The sequence below is a fragment of the Bos grunniens genome, chromosome 22, assembly GCF_055505025.1.
Source record: "Bos grunniens cultivar Pamir isolate PY7600 chromosome 22, Bosgru_T2T1.0, whole genome shotgun sequence".
Lineage (NCBI taxonomy): Eukaryota > Metazoa > Chordata > Mammalia > Artiodactyla > Bovidae > Bos > Bos grunniens.
In genome coordinates, this window is record NC_141186.1 from 48,620,077 (window position 1) to 48,639,327 (window position 19,251).

General features: G+C 39.3%; 1 protein-coding gene across 50 annotated transcripts in view; it reads left to right on the forward strand.

Annotated features, from left to right (window-relative positions):
* Nucleotides 1–19,251, forward strand: part of PBRM1 (polybromo 1) — a 106,794-nt gene that overhangs the window by 50,846 nt on the left and 36,697 nt on the right. For all 50 annotated transcript variants that reach the window (XM_086367551.1, XM_086367554.1, XM_086367573.1 and 47 more), the window contains 4 exons: nucleotides 1,403–1,679; nucleotides 5,934–6,039; nucleotides 9,567–10,209; nucleotides 14,104–14,315. In XM_086367551.1, coding sequence (XP_086223677.1) covers nucleotides 1,403–1,679; nucleotides 5,934–6,039; nucleotides 9,567–10,209; nucleotides 14,104–14,315 — 1,238 coding nt within the window. The remainder of the gene's footprint in view (nucleotides 1–1,402; nucleotides 1,680–5,933; nucleotides 6,040–9,566; nucleotides 10,210–14,103; nucleotides 14,316–19,251) is intronic.

A 19,251-nucleotide genomic window follows, 5' to 3' on the forward strand; every position in this document is an offset into this window, starting at 1 on the left:
GTCTCCTAACTGGATCACTTTCAGGTTGCCTTGTGCTCTGTGATGTTAGGAAGACGGGCGTTTTTGAGACTTTTAAAATCTTTACATAGAGGATTTATTTATTTTCTCATCTGTTATCCTTTATTTGAGTTTTCTTTTCTTTTTTTTTTTTTAAAGCATATTGAACCTCATGGAGAAAATATCTGGCCTTTGTCTTCTTTATGACCCAGAAGTAGATTGAGTGGCCAGAGGACTGGAATAGGAGAGCCATTTGGCCACATAGTTTGCTTCAGTAATGAACTCCCTTCCATTTGTAAGATAGGGACTGGATAGGAAATATTTACCTCCAAATGCGACACTGTGCCCTTTTAATAAGTGTTGAATAGAAAGTAAGTCATGGGTTATTTATTTTTATTACCTACCTCAGAGACTGATGGTTTGCAAGTTCAGGTCTGGCCAGTCTTAGATATCTGTGTCCTGAGGTCATATAAACAGTGGGCCAGAAATCATATTGGAAGATCATCTCTTCTAATCATTCATTCATTCCAATAATTCTAATAATTCATTGGACATCTCACCTTGGGCAAGTCATTTAACTTCTCTGAGCCAGTTTCCTCAATAATTAGGAGGCTAGCCCATATGTTCTCTTACGCCTTTTTGTAACTCAGGTTCTAATCTGTAGTCCCTTGTACTTTGTCCTATATTACTAGGACATCTGTTTCCTAGCATAACATCTCACTGGGGGAATTTGGACAAGACAGGGATTCATACTCAAGGATGAAAATTTACTCGGGAGCTTAGGTGAACCACAGACCATTTATTCTTTAAGCAAGGCTGGGATTGTGGAATAATGAGGGAGGGAGAAGGAACTGACCATGATAGGAGAAATGCCTGAGACATTTGTACACACTATAGAGATACTAGTCTGTCAGACAGCATCCCTTTTTTTCTGGTAACCAGGAAATACAGGTGTTCAGGAGTGATTGTCTTAGGAGATGGAACACTTCTCTTTGTGTGTGTGTGTGTGTGTGTATTTAAGGGAGAACTGTTAGTAACAGTAGGGAATCAGCAGTTTTATTCCACTTTAGCTCTGTTCTTCAAAAAATTGATAATAGAATTTCATTTTCTTTGGTGTTAGATAATACTTTTTTCAAGCATTGCATTTCATAAATATTCTAAACAGGTTTGTCTGGTGTTCTTAGGTACTCCTGCCAGAGTCACTGTGTTTTAACTATTTTGGAAAATTTCCTAATATTTGCTTATAGCTTCCAGCATGTTTACTGTGTTTGTGCCATATATAATAAATAAATTATAATCATTATGAAGCACCTATCCACAAGATTAATTTGTTTTATTTCATATTCATTCTTCTATCAAGAAAACTACACCCGTTCTCATTTTTCCCCTTTCTCACTTCCAACAGTAAAAAGAACATAAGAAAGCAGCGAATGAAAATCTTATTCAATGTTGTTCTCGAAGCTCGTGAGCCAGGCTCAGGCAGAAGACTTTGTGATCTATTTATGGTTAAACCATCCAAAAAGGACTATCCTGATTATTATAAAATCATCTTGGAGCCAATGGACTTGAAAATAATTGAGCATAACATCCGCAATGACAAATATGCGGGGGAGGAGGGAATGATAGAGGACATGAAGCTGATGTTCCGGAACGCCAGGCACTACAACGAGGAGGGCTCCCAGGTAAGGGCACGTGGGGATCCTGACAGACGCCCAACTGCAATGATTCTTCTCAATGACTAGCTTAATATTTTGTCTTTCCTTAATTGTTTAAAATTAGAGGCAGGACATTGTAAAGGTTAAAACTTTATACCCTGTACAGTTACCCCTCATTGCCTTGTGGGAGGGGATTGGTTCCAGGGCTTCCCGGACCCCTGCAGCACCAAAATCCATAGAGTCTCAAGTCTCTTGTTTGAAATGTCATTACAGTTGACTGTCTGAATCCACGGATTCCATGGATTCAAACTGTCAGCTATAATCTGACATCTTAGATTTGAGTCCTATCTTGCTAATCCCTGTGTAAGTAACTCATCTTTTCTGAGCCTCATGTGTAAAATGGGGTTAATAATAGTACTTGCATTAAGGTTGTTGTGGGATTAGAATGAGCTCACGTTGACAGAAAATGTTACATAGCGCCTGGTATTCAAACACTCAAATGAAAGCCAAGGACACGAAAATCTTTCATCATTATTGTTACTGCTATCCTCAGTTGCCATACTGCTCTAGGGATAGTCCATAAAATGATATAATTAGATAAATAGAATGGGAAAGACTAGAGATCTCTTCAAGAAAATGAGATACCAAGGGAATATTTTGTGCAAGGATGGGCACAATAAAAGACGATGTGGACCTAACAGAAGCAGAAGATATTAAGAAGAGATGGCAAGAATACACAGAAGAACTGTACAAAAGAGGTCTTCATGACCCAGATAACCACGATGGTGTGATCACTCACCTAGAGCCAGACATCCTGGAGTGTGAAGTCAAGTGGGCCTTAGGAAGCATCACTACAAACAAAGATAATGGAGGTGATGGAATTCCAATTGAGCTATTTCAAATCCTAAAAGATAATGCTATTAAAAGTGCTACACTCCATATGCCAGCAAATTTGGAAACTCAGCAGTGGCCATAGGACTGGAAAAGGTCAGTTTTCATTCCAATCCCAAAGAAAGGCAATCCCAAAGAATGTTCAGACTACCACACAATTGCACTCATCTCACACGCTTGCAAAGTAATGCTCAAAATTCTCCAAGCCAGGCTTCAATAGTACATGAACCGAGAACTTCCAGATACTCAAGCTGGATTTAGAAAAGGCAGAGGAACCAGAGATCAAATTGCCTACATCCATTGGATTATAGAAAAAGCAAGAGAATTCCAGAAAAACATCTTCTGCTTCATTGACTACACTGAAGCCTTTCACTGTGTGGATCACAATAGACTGGAAAATTCCTAAAGAGATGGGAATACCAGACCGCCTTAGCTGCCTCCTGAGAAACCTGTATTCAGGTCAAAAGCAACAGTTAGAACCAAACATGGAACAACAGACTGGTTCCATATTGGGAAAGGAGTGCATCAAGGCTGTATATTGTCACCTTTTATAATAACTTATGTTCAGAGTACATCATGTGAAATGTTGGGCTGGATGAAGCAGAAGCTAGAATCCAGATTGCCAGGAGAAATATTAGTAACCTCAGATGTGTAGATGATTACCACCCTTACGGCAGAAAGTGAAAAGGAACCGAAGAGCCTCTAGATAAAGGTGAAAGAAGAGAGTGAAAAAACTGGCTTAAAACTCACCATTCAAAAAACGAAGATCCTGGCATCTGGTCCCCTCACTTCATGGCAGATAGATGGGGAAACAATGGAAACAGTGGCAGACTTTATTTTCTTGGGCTCCAAAATCACTGCAGGTGGTGACTGCAGCCATGAAATTGAAAGATGCTTGCTCCTTGGAAGAAAAGCTATGACCAACCTATACAGCATATTAAAAAGCAGACACATTACTTTGCTGACAAAGGTCTGTATAGTCAAAGCTGTGATTTTTCTAGTAGTCATGTAAAAATGTGAGAATTGGACCATAAAGAAAGCTGAGTGCCAAAGAATTGATGCTTTTGAACTGTGGTGTTGGAGAAGACTCTTGAGAGTCCCTTGGATGTGAAGAGATCAAACCAATCAATCCTAAAAGAAATCAATCCTAGGCATTCATTGGAAGGACTGATGCTGAAGCTGAAGCTCCAGTACTTTGGCCACCTGATGGGAAGAACTGACTCATTAGAAAAGACCCTAGCGATGGGAAAGATTGAAGGCAGGAGGAAAAGGGGACGACAGAGGATGAGATGGTTGGATGGCATCACCAACTCAATGGACATGAGTTTGAGCAAACTCTGGGAGATGGTGAAGGACAGGGAAACCTGGTGTGCTGCAGTCCATGGGGTCACTAAAGAGTTGGACACAAATAAGCACCTGAAAAACAACAAGAGTAATCTAAATATTAGGATATTTTCAATAACACACCTTTATATAATTGATTTTGTTAGGAAGCATCTTGATTTTCAGTTCTTCATCAGTAAAGCTATGATATAGTCTTCCTTTCATATATTTTCTACTCAGTATCCGTTATCTACTTTATTTTTTATTAATAAATTGAAGTATAAGTGACATGCGTTTCAGGGGTACAACATAGTGATTGAATATTTGTATATATTAGAAAATGATCACATTAAGTCTAGTTAACATCCATCACCATATGCAGTTAACAATTTTTTTCTTGTGATGAGAACTTGTAAGATCTACTGTCTTGGCTGCTGCTAAGTCGCTTCAGTCGTGTCCCAACTCTGTGCGACCCCATAGACGGCAGCCCACTAGGCTCCCCCGTCCCTGGGATTCTCCAGGCAAGAACACTGGAGTGGGTTGCCATTTCCTTTTCCAATGCATGAAAGTGAAAAGTGAAAGTGAAGTCCCTCAGTCGTGTCCGACTCTTAGCAACCCCATGGACTGCAGCCCAACAGGCCCCTCCGTCCATGGGACTTTCCAGGCAAGAGTACTGGAGTGGGGTGCCATTGCCTTCTCGGAAGATCTACTGTCTTAGCATCTTGCAAATATACAGTATGGTGTTACTAAGTATGGCTGCCATGCTGAACATTGCGTCCCCGTGGCTTACTTACTTTATAACTGGAGTTTGTGCCTTTTGACCCCTTTACTCATCTTGCCTGTCCTCTGGCAGCCACCAGTCTATTCTCTGTATCTATGAGCTTGAGATTTTTGGGGGGCCGAGGAATGGTATTTTAGTTTCCTTAGAGGTGAGATCATATAGTATTTGTATTTCTCTGTCTCACCTTATTTCATTTAGCATAATGCCTTTAGGATTTGTTTTTCATCTTGTCGCAAATGGCAGGATTTCATTCTTTTTATGGCTGAATGATATTCCTGTCTGTGACATTTTCTTTATCCAGTCACTCTTTCGCGAACACTTAGGTTGTTTCCGTATCTTGGCCATTGTAAACATGCTGCAGTGAACATGGTTTGGGGGTCCATAGATCCTTTCTGAGTTTTCTCTGTCTACTCTAAGTTTCCCAGAAATGAAAGTACATTTTCAAATCATTTATATTTCCATTCTTATGTTATTGCATTTGAATATAAAATAAAGTAGGTGCTGAGGGTGCTTGTAATCAGAGAAGTGGTTCTCTTCTGTGATAGGGGTTTATACTGTCCTCAGTGTCATTGGGTAATGTGCCACTTGTCTGCCACCAGTGGAGAAAAAAGCCACCCTTAGGAAAGGTTGCCAAAGAAGAGAGGTCATTTATTCCCTCAGTCCCTCTGCTCTGGTGGTATTCAGGGAGGAGAGCCTTTGGACTGGGGTGGGAGGAGGCAACTGTGGGGGCCAAGCCATTGGGTGAGTAACTTTGTCCATGGCTATATATTATCACCCTTGGCTCAGTCTTCAGAGAGAGAGAGAGAGAGAGAGACTAAGCAGAGATTATTGCTTTTCACAAATCAGATTCCAGGCTATGAATGCACACTGATATTAAATCTCTTTTAATAATATTTGAGATGTTTTTCTCCAGCTATCATGTATTTTTACTTTCCATTGAGCTCAGTCTGCTACCTAGAGGGTCCAGTGTAAGAGAGATTTATGAAGAAACAGCACATGTAAATATGTTTCAGAACTTCTGCAGAAACTTGTACTGATTCTACTACAGTAGTTCTCAAACTTCAGCTGGCATGGGTGCACGTTAGAAATACTGGAAAGCTTTAAACAATGAACCAAGACCCACCCCACAGAGATGTGATTTGTTGCTCTGTTGTGGTCTCAGGCTTTATTTCTTTAGTTCTCAACTGTCCTAACCTGTGTTTTAAAACTTCTTTATGGATACATATTATACTTTAATAGAAAGCTTCTTAGAAAATAATTTTAATTATATTTGTAATTGAATATAGGTGTACAACGATGCACACATCCTGGAGAAGTTACTCAAGGATAAAAGGAAAGAGCTGGGCCCACTGCCTGATGATGATGACATGGCATCTCCCAAACTCAAGCTGAGTAAGGCAGCCTCACACTTCGTGGTTCAGTTCAGTCTGTCAAGTATGGGTTGGTTGGTTTAGTTGCTAAGTTGTGTCTGACTGTTGTGACCCCATGGACTGTAGCCTGCCAGGCTCCTCTGTCCATGAGATTCTCCACGCAAGAATACTGGAGTGGGTTGCTGTTTCCTGATTTACTGAAATATTTCATTAATTGGTGAATATAATTGAATTTGCACTCCAGCACAGAGTTTCTTGGTTTCTCTCAAGTACTCTCTTCTGTATTTTAAGTAAACATAAAAGCGCATGAGGAATAGAAGAATATTACGTCAAAAGGTTTTGTTTACTTTTTTTGAATGCGGTGGACATTTTATAAATGTTAAATAGTGAGGATACTTTTTCTACATGTGATGCCTGGAAAAAGTATAGGAGCAGGTTTTAATTTTCTTCCTGTTTTTCGGTCTGTTTGCTAAGTTACTGGAATTAAAAGTGAGTCCCTCCTAGACAGAATTTGAGAGGTTAGAGATGTCTAGTTACTGTACTGTAAGTTAACTCGGCTGTCTGTTGAGTGTGGGCTGTGAATGGTTGTTATGTTAAAAACCGTGAGAGGGACTTCACTGGCAGTCTATTGGTTAGGACTTTGCCTTCCAGTGCAGGGGTTAGGGTTTGATCCTGGTTGAAGAGCTGGGACCCCCAAGCAGCCAAAAAAAACAAAAACAAAAAAAAACCCCCATAAAACAGAAGTAGTATTGCAACAAATTCTGTAAAGGCTTTAAAGATGGTCCACATCCAAAAAAAAGAAAACTGTAAAGAGAAGAAAGAAAGCAAAAATAATTAGTACCATTGGGCTAAAGAACAGGTGTCTGCCTTATTTAAAATATATAAATAAATACCAAGCAAATGATGGTGGTGTCAAATATTCTTTAGAGCCGTATTTGCTAAAATGGAAAGAACAAACTTTAATTTCTTTACATGGAATGACTAAACTGAATTTGCAGTAGTTTGGGGTATGATTTATTGCTTAAGTGATCATTCCTTTTTGTTAAGCTACTTATTTATTTTTTCATGTAATTATAAAAGCATACAGAAATGAAAACCTTCTAATTTTTCACTTGCAGGAATGAAAGTCTCCTAATTTATAGGGACATAATATCTTTTAAAACTAAAATTAACTATATAAGTTAAGAAACTAATGACAGATACTTTAATAGTAACTGTATTAGTTACTGTTTAGTTAATAGTAAATATAGAACTAAATATATATAAATGCACGTATATATATTTTTTAAAGTTCAGGGAGAGGAGATTTTACCATGCAATGTTAATTTTCTTTTCATTTCTCAATGTTACATTATGAAAAGCTCAAGGCAATGGCACCCCACTCCAGTACTGTTGCCCGGAAAATCCCATGGATGGAGGAGCCTGGTAGGCTGCAGTCCATGGGGTCGCTAAGAGTCAGACACGACTGAGCGACTTCACTTTCACTTTCCACTTTCATGCATTGGAGAAGGAAATGGCAACCCACTCCAGTGTTCTTGCCTGGAGAATCCCATGGACGGAGAAGCCATGCAGTCCATGTCGTCGCACAGAGTTGGACATGACTGAAGCGACTTAGCGCCAGCAGCATACACAGATGTAAAGAAAAGTACAATGAATCACTCTCTATACCTATTACTCAGCATTTATCAAGATTGTGCCATACTTACTTCCTGTATTCCCTTTTGCCCTTCTTTTTTCTTTATTCTGAATTATAAGACACATCCAGTCATGTCATTTTATTTCTACATAGTTCAGTATGCATCTTTAAAATATGCAGATAGTTTCTTAAATAATCATGACATCATTGTCACACATTACAAAATTAGGAATTTCTTGGTTTCCTCTAATACCTGATAAATTTTCAAATTTTACTGATTGTCTCACAAATATATTTTTACAATTGGTTTCTTCCAGGCAGGATCTAGTTAAGTTCTGTGTATTGCATTTGATTGTTTTACTTAAACTCATAATTCAGAGCAGTCCTCCTCCTTTTTTTCATCCTCCTGCTGTTGATTCTAGAAACCTGGTCACTTCCTTGTACAGTCCTCCTTAGGATGTCAGTTAACTTTTTCCTTATTTCTTTCAAATGGACATGAACTTCAATGGCTTGATTAGATGCAGTTTCAACTTGTTGAGTAAGGTCCACATGTTGCATTTGATTGATAGTTCTCTTAGTCTGTGAGTTCTCCATCTCTTCCTTTTTGTCTTGCAGTTTGTTGAAGAAATTGGGTTTGTACTGTAGTTTCCCACAGTCTAGGTTTTGGTAATTGTATCCCTTTGCTGCAGTATTCACGTGTTCCTTTGTATTTCCTATAAATTGGTAGTTGATCAGACCTAGATTTTAAATTTGATTCTCCCCTCACTTTGGCACAGAAACTGACGTAAGAGGTAATATAGTCTTCTGTCAGGTGGCATGTAATATCTGGTTGTTTCTTTAAATTATGGTAATAGCTATTGATGCTTGCTACATAAATTGATTGAAGAGATGTAAAGTAGTACTAGTTTAATTTTATCACTGCTTGACTGGAATACTTCTATGTAGAAAAGCTGCCTCATCCGTATTTGGTTACCCAGTGGATGGTTTTTTTGTTTGTATGTATTGTTTTGGTTTTTGAAAGGATAAAAGCTAGATTTCCCTTTTCATTTACCAGTTTTCAAAGTAATGAAATACAGACAAGATAATGCATTGGCTTACTAAAATCCTGCAATATCTACCCCATTGTTTGTTTTTATCATTAAGGACTACTAGATTTAAACATATTCCTGAGTTTTAACCCATTGCAATTATGGTTCTTGTTGATATTTAATGTTGTCCCAGGTTGGCTGCTGTGGCCTTTTGAGCTGGCCATAGTAAGAAGTCGTTGATAGACTTTTACTGTCTAGCGTCTCAAGATACAGCAAACTGATCTTGTGTAGACTAGGAATCAACCATTTGCAAAAGAGCTAATAACATTAGTTTTTGAAATCAGTATTCTAAAAATATAGTCAGAATTATTTAGGGGTATACTGCAACTAGGTTGGTCACTGTTTCTAGAATTTTCAGTGGACAGAGCTAAGAAATTTTGTATTTTATATTTAAAGAGAAAATGCACCATAAATTCATATCGATACTCTGAATTGAGATTCCAGGCCACAAAGTTTTTATTCATTGTCCTCTGTTTTAATGTCTTTATCTCTTTTTTTTCCTTGATGAAAATCTCAGTTCTCAAGGATACCGTAGGAGATGGAATTAGACTGTCACAAAACTGCTCATTTCCTTTATTCTGCCTTATTCACAACTATCTCAACATAACAGTACTTTCTTTTCCGCCAAAAATATGAGTACTGAAAATAGTTTGTTTTTCTAGTTCTTTCTTTGTTGATGGGATATATTTCACTAGAAAAATGCTAATTACTGTGTTTTATACATCACTTGAAATAATTCCTTCCTTGGGTTATGCTACCAACTTTATACAAATTTAGGTTCATTTATTTTATTTTATTCATTTAACATTAAGTCTTTTTCTTTAGGTAGGAAGAGTGGTATTTCTCCTAAAAAATCAAAATACATGACTCCAATGCAGCAGAAACTAAATGAAGTCTATGAAGCTGTAAAGAACTATACTGATAAGAGGGGTCGCCGCCTCAGTGCCATATTTCTGAGGCTTCCCTCCAGATCCGAGCTGCCTGACTACTATTTGACCATTAAAAAGCCCATGGACATGGAAAAAATTCGAAGTCACATGATGGCCAACAAATACCAAGATATAGACTCCATGGTTGAGGACTTCGTCATGATGTTTAACAATGCCTGTACATACAATGAGCCCGAGTCTTTGATCTACAAAGATGCCCTTGTCCTACACAAAGTGCTGCTTGAAACTCGGAGGGACTTAGAAGGAGATGAGGACTCGCATGTCCCAAATGTAACCTTGCTGATTCAGGAGCTTATCCATAATCTTTTTGTGTCAGTCATGAGTCATCAGGATGATGAAGGAAGATGCTACAGTGATTCCTTAGCAGAAATTCCTGCCGTGGATCCTAGCTTTCCAAACAAACCTCCTCTTACTTTTGACATAATTAGGAAGAATGTTGAAAATAACCGCTACCGACGGCTTGATTTATTTCAAGAGCATATGTTTGAAGTATTGGAGAGGGCAAGAAGGATGAATCGGTATGTTTTCAAAGTCATTTCTTTTTGAGAAGGTGTGACACAGAAGGTGTAAAATAGAGGAAAGAATTTGCTTTGATGTGCTATTTCAGCGTACAGTTGGTGGGGTGCTATTTTGAATTTTAATTAGAATGTATAGAGAGTAAGAATGTTCTGGGGGAGAGAAGACACACTACTGAATTGGGTCAATGAGGGGAAGAAATGAGAGACAAAATTGAGGATATGTTGAAAGGATAAACTTAAAATACAGCCTTTCATAGAACATGTATTTTAAAAGGATGGAATGCTTTTAATTAGAAATAATAATAGGATTTTCTTTTAAAGTTTGAGTTCAGTGCAAGTGTGCTTTAAGTAAAGTAGCTCTAAAATATTGATCTGAGCTTACACTGATTTAAATTTGATTGCCATTTCAGACTCCTCAAAGGGCTTCTTTTTAGTTTCAGATTTGTCACTTTTAAGTTCATTCTGCAGACATTAAATGTTATAAAAAGAAGAGGCAGTCAAATTTAAATTTCCATCAAACTTAAATCCCCTTCTAATTTTGATCTGTGCTGTATATTTGCCACACAACAATAGCATATACTCAGCTGTGGAAATAGTTTCAGTTCTGCAATCATGGTGGGTCTTCTCTGTGCTTTTGGGATCACTTGGGGAGAATAAAAGAGTTAAGAATACACACCCTACCTTCCTAGAGCTTATTATCTGTTATGCTGATTGCTAGACCTTTAGTCAGTGGGCATGGGGTAATTCCAGCCAGGGACTCTATGAAGCCTGGGTTTGCTCTGGATCTTGAAAGAAAAGTGAAAAGTAATATTTGCTGTTCCTATTGAGGGCTCGCCCTTTGTAAAGTACCATGTAGACGATCTCTAACCCTTACTGTAGCCATCATAGGTAAGGGATAATCTTCCAATTTGTATATGAAGACGTGCACGACAGAGAGAAGTAACTTGCCATAGTCACACAACTAGTAAATGCGGCGACTCATCTTGTTCCTCACTGCAGGGAGCTGCTGCTGAGCCAGTCACCAGGAGGCCAGTCAAGCAGTATAGCCAGGGATGGTAAGACTTGAGCTCTGTGCTCTGAGAGCTTAAAGTCTGACAGTTGGAACAGCACCTGTGCTTAGGGAGCAATCGTTCCCAGCATGAGATAACATTTAAGGACTTGGTATTTAGTAAGATGGTGGAGTAATAAACTTCTTTAGGGTTCTAAAGAGCATGAGATGTCAGGGAAGAATGGGGAAATGGGTGGGATTCACATCAGGTAAGTGGTGTGAGTAAAGGCATAAGATTAGGAAATGAGTACGATGTGTTCACAGGATAGGTAGAGTTAGGGTCAGGTTGGAGAGGCCTCTGAGAGACATGTTTTAAGATATGGTCCTTATTCTTCAACAGTGAAGAAATAAAGCCGGGAGGGGAGTGCATCTTGCAGTCAGAATCTGCATTCATTTCTTAGTTTTCATTTATCCTAAAAATATTTATTAAATGGCTACCAGTTACGAGCATGTTCTGGATACATGGAATATACCAGTGGACAAAACAGACAAACCCTTGCCTCATGGAGCTTAGAGTTCTATTCTTGTTCTCAGTTTACTTAAATAGTCCTTAAATCTAAAGTCACTCCTCTTCTCCCTACCCCATACCCTACCCCCATTACTTCGTGGGCTTAGTTCTATGAATGAGTCTTCCACAATACATTTGTCTCTTAGATTATTATTGGGCTTCCCTCGTGGCTCATATGGTAAAGAGTCTGCCTGCAGTACAGGAGACCTGGGTTCAATCTCTGGGTTGGAAAGATCCCCTGGAGAAGGAAATGGCAACCCACTCTATTATCCCTTGCCTGGAAAATTCCATGGACGAAGAGCCTGGCAGGCTATACTTCGTGGAGTCGCAGAGAGTCAGACATGACTGAGCAACTTCACTTTCTTTCTTTCTTAGATTATTAGCAGCTTTGTTCCTTGTATAGATGACATGATTAGTTTAGGAACTAAGCAGATTTGTATCTGTAAGAAATAAACTCTTTTCATTCTCCCATTATTGACCTGATTAGCTTTTGCTGTTGAGGCCTAGGAGGTAGCTGCTGCTGCTAAGTCACTTCAGTCGTGTCCGACTCTGTGTGACCCCATAGACGGCAGCTCACCAGGCTCCCCCGTCCCTGGGATTCTCCAGGCAAGAACAGTGGAGTGGGTTGCCATTTCCTTCTGCAATGCATAAAAGTGAAAGTGAAGTCGCTCAGTCGTGTCTGACTCTTCGAGACCCCATGGATTGCAGCCCACCAGGCTCCTCCATCCATGGGATTTTCCAGGCAAGAGTACTGGAGTAGAGTCCAACGTAACTTTACAGTATTCCCTTCTTTGTCTGAGGTTTCACTTTCTGCAGTTTAAGTTACCCAAGATCAGTCAAGATCCAAAAGTACTAAATGAAAAACCCAGAAGTAAACAATTTGTAATTTTAAAATTAACACAATTTGTAGTTTTTATAGTGTTCTGAGTGCATGATGGAATTATAAATCTGCCCTTTGAAAGTAGCATGGATTATCAAAAGTGCATTTTCAGTTTTAATTTTATACTTGTAATTATAAGCTCTTATAAAATTAATTTCAAGTGAACAGCCTTCAGAAGTCTCTATTCAGAAAATAGGCATCAGAATAGTGTCATTGAAGTTTCTTCCCTTGGCCCGTTTTAGTTTTACTGCTTTCCTACAAGTGTTAGCATTTCTGTAACCCGAAAAGATTTTAGAATCTTCCTAGAAACACCCATCTGGGTTGTTATTGGCAGTGTTTTAGGTTGCCAGGTCACCTGTGCTTGTGGTCAGCATTCTGGAGTAAGATGCTCTAATGGTCGGTGTCAGCAAGCAGCTGACTGGGCTTGGCTGCAGCATCCACACTGCCCTGGCCAGAATGCCTCCATGACTGCTGCTAAGTCTTTGTCTCTGGTTATCCTTGTGAATAATTTTTCAAGCCCTGATATTCCTAGTAGTTAATAGAATTATCTTTAGGCCTTCCTCAGACCAACACAGTGGATGACAAATAGTAATAAAATTTCTTTGAGTCTAAATTATGAAGTTCATTTTGCCCAATCGTCTAATTTTATAAATGGGGAGAATCTCTTAAAAGTTTTCAGTATGACACAGATGATTTTTTTTTTTTTTTTTTTCTATCTTTCACTGTGTTGCCTCTGCTGGTTCCCCAGAATTATGTAGGTATTTCTCCGGAACTAAAATGAACACTAACTCTGAGGCCTACACCCATTTTATTATACTCTCAGGACTTTGCAATTTAGGTTCAAATATTTACTGAGTCCTAGCAGCCTAGATACCCACTCCAGTGTTCTTGCCTGGAGAATCCCAGGGGCAGGAGAGCCTGGTGGGCTAACGTCTATGGGGTCACACAGAGTCGGACATGACTGAAGTGACTTAGCAGCAGCAGCAGCAGCCTAGACAACCATGATATAGATCCCCCCCCTAAAAAAAGGCTAAATCTTCTGTTAATATTTTAACTAGTGTGTTGATCCCTTAACTAAAAGAAAGTTAGAATTAATCCCAAGATTAGATTCAGGTAAGTGTTAGATGCGGTATGAAGCCTTAGTATAGTCCTTGGTTCTGGCATCCCTCTTCTGTTGCCAAACTTAGTAGTGAATGTACGACGTTTCTCCCCCAGGAAGCTGGATGATTTTACATGAGCTATACAGGGAGTGAGCCTTAAGGAAATGGGAACTGGTGGGCAGGAGGCTCACTGAGGTAAAATTGAACAAATTTTAAGGAGATACCCATATTAGAACTGCTCAGAAGTTATCACTATATCAATGAATACAGTAAAGAAGCATTTCATAGAATGCTCAACATATGATCAGGGTGTTTGAAAGAAGCATATTGTCAATGAATGTTCTTGATGCTGTTATAGGACAGATTCTGAAATATATGAGGATGCGGTAGAACTTCAGCAGTTTTTTATTAAAATTCGTGATGAACTCTGCAAAAATGGAGAGATCCTTCTTTCACCAGCACTCAGCTATACCACAAAACATTTGCATAATGATGTGGAGAAAGAAAAGAAGGAAAAACTGCCAAAAGAAATAGAGGAAGATAAACTAAAACGAGAAGAAGAAAAAAGAGGTTAGTTTCTTTTCATTTTGTTAAATGTGAAGGAACATTATACTCTATCCTAGGTGGTCTTGCTGTAGAGTAGACCTCTCTTTGTATAAATGAAGACTCAGGGTGTTGGCTCTTACCAAATGGACATGGTAAGCTGGAAATGTTTCTGTCAGTATCAGCTTAGTCGTCAGACTGGGAAAGATTGTAAGTTGTCTGTGACACAGCTCTTATTCTTAGTATTTCCAGAACAGAGTCAGTTAATTCACAAACGTGGCAGCTTAATACCTCTTAATACTGCTAGTAAATAAAAACCTAAGGGGCCCAGCTGAGGCTCAAAAGCATTCTCAGCAGTGAGTGCATAAAGTTTCTGCCCTATTGTTCAACAGCATAGCTGTCCTTGTATGGACTCAAGACAAGTAGATACTTTGGTTGAACCACTTAAGGAGGAGGAAATTTTTATTTTAATTGTATCAACCTAAAAATGTTACCTTGAGTCACTTGCCAGAGCTTAGAAATATTTGAAAGTAGGAACTTTTATTAGAAAGTTAATCATTCCTGAAAAAAGAGTTCACATAAAATACCTAGAATGTATAACTTTTCCAAGAGTCATATTTATCTTTGGCATCAAGTCTGTTCCTTAGAATTTTTTCCTCAGGAAAGGGAGCAAAATAAGTTGATTTAAGCAAATTCTCATAAGCAGTGGCATATGCAAAAGAGAAGAGAAAGGAACCCGGTTGGTGAGGACTGAATTTACCAGCATAGGGCTACCTGCCAGTAGAAACCAGCAGCTTTTTGCCATAGGGAATGTGCTCATTGATGATGATGAGAGAGAGAGAGAGAGTGCATGGGTGTGTGTGGGTGTGTGTTGGACTGGAAGAGGGGGTGGTTTTGTGTCTTGACCACCAACAAAAGCAGTTGATGCAGGAATGAACTGAGTAAACTTGCAGCTTTGCTTGCCCCAGGTAACAGTTGATGTTGAGGAATATCCTGAAAATTATTGTAGAAGGACTAACATAAGCTCTTCACACATTCTTGGTTAACTGGAAAGCTGCCCGTGTGTAGAGGAGTTGCGAGAAGCTGATGAGGTGAAGGGGAAAGATACACCATGCAAATAGTAACCATAATGACTTGGAGTGGCTATATTAATCAGACAAATAAACTTTAAGAAATATTACTAGAGATGAAGAGGGACATTTTAAAATGTTAAAAGGGTCAAAAACATATAATACTTATAAATGTATATGTACCTATGGAGGAGAAAATGGCAACCCACTCCAGTATTCTTGCCTGGGAAATCCCATGGACAGAGGAACCTGGCAGGCTGCAGTCCATGGGGTCGCAGAAGAGCCAGACACGACTTAGAAACTAAGCAGCAAACAAAATGTACCTAACAGTGGGGCTGCAAAGTACATGAAGCAAAAGCTGACAGAACTGAAAAGGGAAACACTTCAGTTATTAGAATCTTGATGCGCCTTTCTCAGCAAATGACAGGCTAAACCAAAAATTGGCAAAAGTATGACTTATTAAGATTAGGCTGTCATAGACTGAATATTATGTCCCCCACCAAAATTCATATGTTGTAGCCTCCAATGCAGAGAAGGCAATGGCACCCCACTCCAGTACTCTTGCCTGGAAAATCCCATGGACGGAGGAGCCTTGTAGGCTGCAGTCCATGGGGTCGCTAAAAGTCGGACACGACTGAGCGACTTCACTTTCACTTTTCACTTTCATGCACTGGAGAAGGAAATGGCAACCCACTCCACTGTTCTTGCCTGGAGAATCCCGGGACGGGGACTTGCATTTCTTTTTTCAATGTGGTACCTGTCTTCTGAGCCTGGGAGCCTTTGCTGATGAGAGCAAAGGAGGATTGCTGCAAAGGACTGCTTTCTGAGGCTGCCAGAGCATCCCTGTCAGTAATTACTCACCTTTTGCACTAATTCAGAGACTGTTTCCCCAGCATGAGACTGGAGGTAGGTAGGAAGTGGTACTTTGCCGTAGAATGTGAGGTCAGCACTGGAAGGATGGAGTAGGAAAAGCTTAGAAGCAGAGTACTCTGAAGGTTGTTGTAACTAGTTATTTATGAGTATTGAAAGATGGCAAAATGCTGAAAAGAATGGTGGTTGTATGTCAGTCAGCCTTCTCTGTCTTTAAGTCACGGAGTAGATTTCTTAATAATCAGTGGAAATTGAAGGAAACAAGATGTCACACACCCTGTTTTTTTATATTAAATGCCAGAACTAACTATTCCTACTTGGCTCAGTAAGCAAAATAAGACTACATAAACATGGGCAGATGGTATGCAGATACCATTGCTCCTTCCAAAACGATTCAAATGATGAAAGGGGGCTTTTAAAACAAGCACAAAATCATTCACTCCCCTCAAAAAAAGCGAAGGAAATAGTGGAAGAGAACATGATGGCAGTTAAAATTTAGAAGCTAGAAAAATTGATAGCTAATGCTGGCTTCAAGGCTACCGTTGGATAAAGACCTTAGGCCATTTCCTGTTGAGAAAGGCGCAAGCATTAGAATGCCCTGTACACCTGAAAAATGAAGGTGCATGCAAGACTGGAAGCAAAAAGTTGAGTTGAAAGTCTAAAGGAGTTGAACCTCTAGATTACCTCCCCACCCTTCCTCTGACTGTTCATCCCTGAAGTGTCCAGACTCAGGGATACCAGGCTGACCTAAGGGTTGGGGTATGGTTCTGAAGAGGGGAGTTAGGAAAGGATTTATACTAAATAGTGAGACCCCTGACCTTCTAAACTTCTGATCTCCTAGAATAGCTTTTAATCTTGGGACAGGGAGAATTTTTCTCTTGAAAAATGCAGCAGGCAGTGGGGGAAAACTAAAGATAACATCTGGTCCTCAGTGAAATCCATCATTCACCCAGCTCTGTGTATGCTGGCCTGTGTATGCTGGAGAGCTTCCAGTCAGCTTTTTAAGTGTTTTAACATTTTAAATAGAAGCAGATATTTATTTAAATGGACCAAATATTTAAGTGAAATCTCTCTAAGATGTTAAGATAAAGAACAAAACAAAAAAAAGAACCTTAGCGGAAACAGAAGAAGTGAAGGCTGCAGGAGAAAATACTAGGCTTCAAGGCCTGGAACTAGTTCTCTGTGGCTCCACACTTTACCCCCGAATCATCTTTTCTCATGAAAGGCAGCACATGTTTGTACCTGAGTTGTTTTGTCAGCCTGTTTCCTGTCTCTAGAGTTGGGGGGGGTCACCAGTCTCTAGAGTTGGGGGGGTCACCAGCCTTTCATTTTGTGCCTTTCTGTCCCTTTCAGGGCAGCATTTCTGCTGGTATAAAATTCTCAAGAACCTTGTGAATCTACTGCATATGTCACAAGGATTCATTTGATTAATCAACTACTAGACAACATTTTCCGCCAAAATTGTCAAAACTTTTTTTAAAATGTATAATACCAGTGTTAGAGAGTGAATGGAGAAACAGACCCCCACTCCCTTGTAGCCAAATAGTGATGGATTTAGATTGGTATAGACTTTGGGGGTCAATTTGGAACATGCATTTAAAAACATTTAATGTGCTTATTTCCAGATCTTCTGTTTATGAAAAATTATCCGAATGAAGTAATCAAAGAAATGGCAAAGCTTTTTACTAAAGAAAAAACTATGGTGTTTGTAAATGATGGCTTACATGTTGTTTAGTTGCTAAGTCATGTCCGACTCTTTGTGACCCCGTGGACTGTATAGCATGCTAGGTTTCCCTGTTCTTTACTATCTCCCAGAGTTTGCTCAGATTCATGTCCATTGAGTTGATGATGCTATCTAACCATCTCATCCTCTGCCACCCTCTTCCTCTTTTTGCCTTCAGTCCTTCCCAGCATCAGAGTCCTTTCCATTGTTAGATCTTCGCATCAGATGGCCAAAGTATTGGAGCTTCAGCATCAGTCCTTTCAATTAATATTTAGGGTTGATTTCCTTTAGCATTGTTTGGTTGATCTCCTTCCAGTCCAAAGGACTCTCAAGACTCTTCTCCAGCACCACAGTTTGAAGACATTAGTTCTTCAGCACTCAGCTTTCTTTATGGTCCAACTTTGACATCCATACATGACTACTGGATAAACCATAGCTTCGACTATAACAGGTCTTTGTTGGCAAAGTGACATCTTTGGTTTTTAATACATCTTTGCTTTTTGTTTAGGTTTGTTTTAGCTTTCCTTCCAAGGATTAAGCGTCTTTTAATTTCATGACTGCCGTCATCCATGGTGATTTTCGAGCCCAGGAAAATAAAATCTGTCACTGCTACCACTTTTTTCCCATCTATTTGCCATGAGTGATGGGACCAGATGCCATGATCTTAGTTTTTTGAATGGTGACCTTTAAGCCCACTGTTTGACTCCTGTCTTTCATCCTCATCAAGATGATCTTCAGTTCCTCTTGGCTTTCTGCCATTAGAGTGGTATCGTCTGCGTATCTGAGGTTGTTGATATTTCTCCTGGAAATCTTGATTCCAGCTTGTGATATGGAAGCCATTAAAAAATATTCTTTAGCAAAACTAAAAATCTTCTTGAAAAGCATTTGATCTCAGAGGAAATTTTTATGATATTAAGTGTATAAAGATACAGTTTCTGGGCTTCTCTGATAGCTCAGACAGTAAAGAATCTGCCTGCATTGCAGGAGGCACAGGTTTGATCCCTGGAGAAGGAAATGGCAACCCACTCCAATATTCTTGCCTGGACAATTCCACGGACAGAGGAGACTGGCAGGCTACAGTCCATGGGGTCACAAAGAGTCCGTCACGACTGAGTGACTAATACTTTTCATATATAGTTTACAGTATGTTGTATGAAATACATGTCTCGTTAGTTCTAAGATTCCATTCATTGTGACATAACCATGTAATAACAGTCAGAAGAAAGAAATTTCAGAGGTATTAAGATGGCAAGAAAGTACATACAAGGTTATCTCTAGGATCACATGATTTATGAGTGGC